At 43.8% G+C, this 8,291-nt stretch overlaps 1 protein-coding gene across 1 annotated transcript in view; it reads left to right on the forward strand.

The window, feature by feature from the left end:
* nat10 (N-acetyltransferase 10) overlaps positions 1–3,129 on the forward strand; it is a 178,120-nt gene extending 174,991 nt beyond the window's left edge. Inside the window, exon 29 of the mRNA XM_080189838.1 lies at positions 2,618–3,129. Within this exon, the coding sequence (XP_080045964.1) occupies positions 2,618–2,738 (121 nt within the window). The 3' untranslated portion in view covers positions 2,739–3,129. The remainder of the gene's footprint in view (positions 1–2,617) is intronic.
* The last annotated feature ends 5,162 nt before the right edge of the window (positions 3,130–8,291 follow it).

Below are 8,291 nucleotides of genomic sequence, written 5' to 3' on the forward strand. Positions count from 1 at the left end.
GGAGGAGACTGGCTAGAGTGAATGTTGGACCCTTGGAGGATATGGGGGGATTTAGTGGTGGGGGATGAGGAAATGGCTGAGGCTTCAAATAAGTTTTTTGCCTTGGTCTTCGCAGAGGAGGACACAAATAGTTTGCTGGATATTAAAGATAGAAGGATGGTAGGAGTTGAGGGCCTGAATGGCCTATGAAGAGAGACTAAATAGACTGGGCCTGTACTTGTTGGAGTTTAGAAGGATGAGGGGGGATCTTATAGAGACGTGCAAGATGATGAAGGGGATGGATAGGGTAGAGGTAGAGAGATTCCTCCTGCTTAGAAAGGACAGCAGGACTAGAGGGCACAGCCTCAAGATAAGGGTGGGGGGGGGACAGTTTAGATAAGAGTTGAGGAGGAACTTCTTCACTCAAAGGGTGGTGAATCCCTGGAATTCTCTGCCCGTTGAAGTGGTGGAGGCTACCTCGCTAAATATATTTAAGTCACGGGTAGATAGGTTTCTGATAGACAAGGGAATTAAGGGTTATGGGGAGAAAGCGGGAAAGTGGAACTGATCCACTTCAGATCAACCATGATCTTATTGAATGGCGGAGCAGGCTCGAAGGGCTAGATGGCCTACTCCTCCTATTTCTTATTTTCTTATGTTATATTTGGAGTGGCATGTAGGCCAGGAGGGGAAGGACAGCAGATTTCCTTCCCTAAGGATATTAGTGAATGATTTGAGTTTTTGCAACATGATGATCATTAGAATTTATTGAATTCAAATTTCACCATCCAGCCTGAGAACATTACCTTGGGTCATGATGCTGTAAGGAGACCGAATTGAGGAGTGTGCAACAAACTCACTTCAAACAGAAAGCAAACTTTGGCTGGAAGATAACTTTTAATAACTCTCAACCTACTGCAATGGTTGCTAAAACTTGTTATTTTGAAGGAAGTATCGTGCTTGATAAGAATATTAGAACTGAGAGCAGGAGTCGGCCATCTGGCCCCTCGAGTCTGCCCCTCCATTCAGTAAGATCACGGCTGATCTTTTTGTGGACTCAGCTCCACTTACCCACCTGCTCACCGTAACCTTACTTCCTTTACTGTTCAAAAATATATCTATCCTTGCCATTCAATAAGGTAGCCTCAACTGCTTCACTCTCTCTGTCTCTCCTCATAAGCCAACCCCCTCAACTCCGGAATCAACCTAGTGAATCTCCTCTGCACCCCCTCCAGTGCCAGTTTATCCTTTCTCAAGTAAGGAGACCAAAACTGTACACAGTATTCCAGGTGTGGCCTCACCAGCACCTTATACAGCTGCAACATAACCTTGTTTTTTTAACCTCCATCCCTCTAGCAATGAAGGACAAAATTTCATTTGCCGCCTTAATTACCTGTTGCACCTGCAAACCAACTCCTTGCGATTCTTGCACAAGGACACCCAGGTCCCTCTGCACAGCAGCATGCTGCAATTTTTTACTATTTAAATAATAGCCCATTTTGCTGTTATTCCTACCAAAGTGGATGACCTCACATTTACCAACATTGTACTCCATCTGCCAGACCCTCGCCCACTCACTTAAATTATCTCACTTAGATCGGAGTTGAGGAGGAGCTTCTTCACTCAAAGGGTGGTGAATCTCTGGAATTCTCTGCCCGTTGATGTGGTGGAGGCTGCCTCGCTAAATATATTTAAGACACGGGTAGATAGGTTTCTGATAGACAGGGGAATTAAGGGTTATGGGGAGAAAGCGGGAGAGTGGAACTGATCCACTTCAGATCAGCCATGATCTTATTGAATGGCTGGGCAGGCTCGAAGGGCTAGATGGCCTACTCCTGCTCCTATTTCTTATGTTCTCATTATCTATATCCCTTTGCAGACTTTCAGCATCCTCTGCACACTTTGCTGTTCCACCCATCTTAGTGTTGTCTATGAATTTTGACACACTACACTTGGTCCCCAACTCCAAATCATTGATGTAAATTGTAAACATTTGCAGTCCCAACACTGACCCCTGAGGCACATCACTAGTCACTGATCGCCAACCAGAAAAACACCCATTTATTTACCCTCACTCTTTGCTTCCTGTTAGTTAACCAATCCTTATCCATGCTAATACATTACCAGTAACACTGTGCACCTTTATCTTATGCAGCAGTCTTTTGTGTAGCGCTTTGTCAAATACCTTCTGGAAATCCAGATGTGGAGATGCTGGCAATGGACTGGGGTGGGCACCTGATGAAGGAGCAACACTCTGAAAGCTCGTGCTACCCAGTAAACCTGTTGGACTTTAACCTGGTGTTGTGAGACTTCTTACTGGGAATTCTGTTACTCCATATCCACATCCACTTTGAGCACATGTCACATGTCCACTGTGCTCAATTCCTCAAAGAATTCCAGTAAATTAGTTAAACAGGACCTGCCTTTCATGAACCCATGCTGCATCTTCCCAATGGGACAATTTATATCCAGATGTCTTGCTATTTCTTCCTTGATGACAGATTCAAGCATTTTTCGCATCTTAGAAGTTAACCAGCCTGTAGTTACCCACCTTTTGTCTACCTCCTTTTTTAAACAGTGGCATCACGTTTGCTAATGAGAAGCACGTTGTCATACAAACTTTTTATTTACTCTTTAGTGCCAAAAGAAAGCAAGATTCCCTGGAGAAAGATGCTTTCCAGGTACAGCAGAAACAGATGAAAATGAATAAAGGAAGAAAACAGAATAAGGAAAGAAAACGCAAGTGGGTAAAAAACTGACGTGCCCAAATGAACAATGGTATTTGGAATTGAGTAATTCGTATCCTGCTTGGCAGGTGTACAATCCCAGCAGGAAGAGGGAGCTTTGATTTGTCATCCCCACTGTCAGAAACGAGATTGACCACTGAGAATGGTGGCAAGACGTGGACTTTGCAGAACCACAGATGAAAAGTTGAGTATTTGCTGCATCTCCAAGAAGAAATGACCATGTCTTCCTCCTCCCTTCCCCATCCACTGTGACACATTCAAGTTTGCTGTTGGGTTTCTCATCCTTTCTGTTGAGTTTAGACTTGGTGAGTCTTGGATTTATACAAAAGACAACTTAATGCATAAAAATGTCCATGGAAAAATGAAATGTGTCTAAAGGTATTAAAGGTTGCTTTTATTTTCACTTGTAGTCAGTTTATTTTAGCTTTCAGTTTTGAGTCTCTCCCTTTTACCAGTCTCCAGTTTAGTTATATTGAAGCTGTAACTATATTGTGCACCAGTTATTAGACCTCCAGATGTGGCAAATCAGTACTTGGTATAAGTGATTACAGTTTGGGGATTGTACTTCAATCGTTTGAACCAACTGTCCACCGTTTGACCATCATATTTGTTAACAAAGAAGTAATTGTATTTTAAGAGTGATTCATTCATTGCGATGTACTTTTAAATGTCCCGATCACATGAACCAGGCTATTTAATCATTAATTTTTGGGATTTTGGCCCTGTTGATAAGGCAGTTATTTATTGTGCATCAGAGTACAGATGGAGTACAATGCTGGCAAGTGTGAGGTTATCCACTTAGGCAGGAATAATAGTAGGAGGGATTACTGTTTAAAGGGCGAAAAGCTGCAGCATGCTACGGTGCAGAGGGACCTGGGGGTCCTTGTGCATGAGTCGCAAAAACCCAGTCTGCAGGTGCAGCAGGTGATCAAGAAGGCGAATGGGATGCTGGCCTTTATAGCAACGGGGATAGAATATAAAAGCAGAGAGGTCTTGCTGCAACTGTACAAGGCACTGGTGAGGCCGCAGCTGGAGTACTGTGTGCAGTTTTGGTCGCCGCACTTGCACAAGGATATTTTGGCCTTGGAGGGAGTGCAGAGGAGGCTCACTAGGCTGATACCGGAGATGAGGGGGTTGGACTATGAAGAGAGACTAAATAGACTGGGTCTGTACTCGTTGGAGTTTAGAAGGATGAGGGGAGAGCTTATAGAGACGTATAAGATAATGAAAGGGATGGATAGGGTAGAGGTAGAGAGATTCTTCCCGCTTAGAAAGGACAGCAGGACTAGAGGGCACAGCCTCAAGATAAGGGGAGAGCAGTTTAGAACGGAGTTGAGGAGGAACTTCTTCACTCAAAGGGTGGTGAATCTCTGGAATTCTCTGCCCGTTGAAGTGGTGGAGGCTACCTCACTAAATATATTTAAGCCACGGGTAGATAGGTTTTTGGTAGGCAAGGGAATTAAGGGTTATGGGGAGAAGGCGGGAAAGTGGAACTGATCCACTTCAGATCAGCCATGATCTTATTGAATGGCGGGGCAGGCTCGAGGGGCTAGATGGCCTACTCCTGCTCCTATTTCTTATGTTCTTAGAGGGCTGCGCTGGAGATGCTCCCAGAATATCTTTAGGTAGGGGATGAAGATTGAATGCAAATGAGTCAGAGAAAGATTTTAGTGTGGTCATTGGCTCTATTCTTAAGATTTAGTGAGAAAAGGCTGCAGCAAAGGCAGTCATGGGACGATACCACATTGCAAAACAGGGACCACAAGATAATATTTTATCAGGGATTGCCTTTATTTGCAGTATTATGCCTAGTTTTACCTCAATCAGGACATTATGTTTCCAGAAGGTAGTGAGAGGATGACAAGGATTGTCCCTAATGTGAGGTCACTGAGCTATGAAGGTAGACTTAACAAAGAGAACAAAGAACAACAGAGGAACAGGCTCCTCAGCCCACCAAGCCTGCACCGACTCAGGAAACCTTTCTAAAGACCTTTTGCCTCTATGCAGTCCGTGTCTCTCTATTCCCTGCCTATTCATGTATCTGTCAAGATGCCTCTTAAACATTGATACTGTAATCGCTGCTACCACCTCCTCTGGCAGCACATTCCAGGCACTTACCACCCTCTATGTATAAAAACTTTCCACAACTTGATGCTGTATCATACAAAGCAATGAAGGGTTTGTAATCCAGCTATTATTTAGAAGTAGTTAGGTTATAGGCAGCACAGTGGTTAGCACTGCTGCCTCACAGCGCCAAAGACCCAGGTTCAATTCTGACCTTGGATGACTGTCTGAGTGGTGTTTGCATATTTTCTCCATGTCTGCATGGGTTTCCTCCCACCGTCCATAGATGTGCAGGTGGATTGGCCATGCTAAATTGCCCCTTAGTATCCTAAGATCCGTGGCTTAAATGGATTAGCCATGGATAAATGTGTAGGTTTATGGGAATAGGGTAGGGGAGACAGCCTGGGTAAGATACTCTGTCGGTGCAGACCTGATAGGCTGAATAGTCTCTTTCTGCACTATAGAATTTCTATGGATCTATGAGAACATGAGATCATACATGCAGGTGATCTAAGCGGGGGATTAGGTTGCATGTGTGGAAGTTTTACTTTTTTCAGAAGGTGGCTGACTTGTGGAACAGAATTTTAAAGGGATTATTAGAGATTAAGTTATTGTAAACTTTCAAGCAGCACGATGTGAATGTCTAGAAATAAATGTAACATAGATTTGGAAAGGAAGAATAAATAATTCTGAAAATAATATTTTGTTCTGGCGCAGCAGATGGTGAGTGCCAAGCTGTCCAAAACCCAAAAGGAAACTTGAACCAGCTACCACAACAGTTTTGCAATTTGTATTTTTTTGAGAAGGTTTCCTGAAATCATGAAGCAGTTTCTCCCCATTTGTGATGAGTTTATATTCAGCTTAAACATCTATTAAGTAAAGAATTTTTTTTAAATTGCGCATTAAACAAGAATGTCTTGATGTAATTAACATACTTTTTAAACTTTTTGGAACAGACCTTCCTTTTAAATAACTCAGAGTAGACCCCATTTTAAATGGCAAGAGTCCTTATAGATTTTCCCATCTATAAAATTCCAGTTGACTTTCCCACTCATACCCTGCTGCTCCAGGATTTCTCTGAATATGACAGCAGATGGTTCTCCAAGACTGGCTTCATCCACATTCTGTCATCTTTGTGATCGCACCAATAACTGCACGTGCACACACACACGGGCGTGTGCACACAGTCTACAATGTTTTCTTAAATGTGTTTACCCCTTTGAACTTGCCTTCTGTTATTTCCTACACTCCTTTAGAAGCTCTCTTTTCCCATAATTGATTACCTTTTTTTTAATTTTGTGATTACTATATTTTAAAACTTATTTACAATCTTCCAACTTTATTTGTTCCTCTTTGAAATACAGCCAACTAACTTAAGGCCACTTAGTATTTTGTTTTATGTAAATTATTATTGAAGTTTCCCTGGTTTCCTCTGTTCATCTCTATCAAACCATCATCCTTCACTCTTCTTACACTTGACCTTTGCAGTCTTTCGGTCTCTAATCCAATTGAACAGAGCACAGCCCCACAAGCTTGTTTCCCAGTTTGAGAATATGACAGTGATGTTACAAAATTTAAAAAAACTAATTTTCCTGTCAGTGAAACCTCCTGGGAATTGGTTGAAATCCTATGTGGAGTCTGAGGAACATTTCTGCAGGATGATTGGATGATTTCCCTTTGGGACTAGGGAGGGCTGAGAGTTGGTAATCAGCCAAAAGGTAAAGTTCCACATGTCTTTTTCAGGATTTTTATTCATTCATGGAATGTGAAACTGGCTAGATCAACATTTATTGCCCATCCCCTAATTGTCCATAAGAAGGTGGTGGTGAGCTGACTACTGCTGCAGTCCATGTGGTGTAGGGATACCTCTAAGTGCTGTTTAGGGAGGGAGTGCTGGGATGTGAAGGAATTGTGATATATTTCCAAGTCATTCAGGATGGTGAGTGATTTGGAGGAGAACTTGCAAATGTTGATGTTTCCAGGTATCTGCTGTCTTTGTCCTTTTGATGGTAGCTGTCATGTGTTTGGAAGGTGCCATCTGAAGAACCTTGGTGAGTTCCTGCAGTGCATCTTGTAGATGGCGCACAGCTGCTACTGAGTGTCAGTGGAGGGAGCGAATGTTTGTGTAAGAGATGCTGATCAAGTGGGCTGCTTTCTCAGAGAAGTAATTACATATTTGATCCTCTATCTCTCTCTGATTGGGGGCCTATAGTAACACATGCCTTTTTTTTACTTCTACCCAGATGGTCTTATTTAATGATCCTTCCAGGATCCCATCCGCCCTCACTGCTAAAATGAATTCCTTGATCAATATTGAAACCCCCTCCTCTTCTCTCTCTCCCCACCCACACTTTTACCTCCCTCTCTATCTCATCTGAAATATCCCATAACCAGGAATGTGGAGCTGTCAGTCCTGCCCATCATTCAGCCATGTCTTGGCAGTCATGGCTATGATATATTCCCACTTGTCTATCTGTGCCCTTGGCTCATCTGTCAGGCTGCTTGCATTAAAATATATTCCATTTAACCTTGCTAGATTCACTTTCTTATTCACCTTCTGCACCCTCTACCTTTCAGACTCGCTGGCATTTTAATTGCAAATCCATCCCAGTTTCTGCATCCTTGGAACGATTTGCCAGGACCCTATACACTGCCAAATTAGTTTAAATCCACCCCAAAAACACTAGCAAACTTGTCAGCGAGAATGTTGGTCCTCTTCTTGTTCAAGTGTAACCTGTCCAACTTCTCCAGGTTCCAACTCCCCCAGAAATGGTCCCAATGCCCCCCGAGGAATCTAAAGCCTTCCCTCTTGCACCATTGGTCTAGCTGTGCATTCACCCACTCTATCCTTCTGTACCTATTCCCCTTCTTTCCATTCCAGGCCACAGAGCCTGTCTCCTCGCAGGCAATCTGGTCCTCATGGCCTACCCCTGGAGGGTCATCTCCCTCCACAGAATCCAAAACAATATACCTACTTTGGAGGGGGACAACCACAGAGGATCTCTCCACTGAATGCTCACTCCCCTCCCCTCTCCCATCTGTCGCCCAGTCCTTACTATAACGGGAGACAGCCACTGGGGTATTCTCTGGTACGCCACCCTTCTGACTTTTACCCTCCCTAACCGTGACCCACGTGTCTCCCTCCCGAGGCCCCGGTGTGACTACCGGCCTATAACTGTTCTCTCTATTAATTTCTCATTCTCCCTGACTAAACTGAGATCATCGAGCCGCAGCTCCAGCTCCCTAACACGGTCCCTCAGGAGCTGCAGTTCCAGCACCTGGCACAGATGTGGACTTCCAGGAGAGAAATTGTCTCCAGGAACTCCCACATCTGGCACCGAAAGGAGCAAACTGGCCTCTCACTCACACTTACCCTTTCCTTTATAGTTTTGGAAGAACCAAAAACACAACCTGCCCTGCCTTTGCCTGTTTTTGCCGAAGCCCGTTGGGCCAAAGCCCTTTCAGCCTTCACTCTGCTCCCTCTCACTCTGCTCCCTCTCA

The sequence above is a fragment of the Carcharhinus amblyrhynchos genome, chromosome 6 (assembly GCF_965287045.1).
Source record: "Carcharhinus amblyrhynchos chromosome 6, sCarAmb.v2.hapA, whole genome shotgun sequence".
Taxonomy (NCBI): Eukaryota; Metazoa; Chordata; class Chondrichthyes; order Carcharhiniformes; family Carcharhinidae; genus Carcharhinus; species Carcharhinus amblyrhynchos.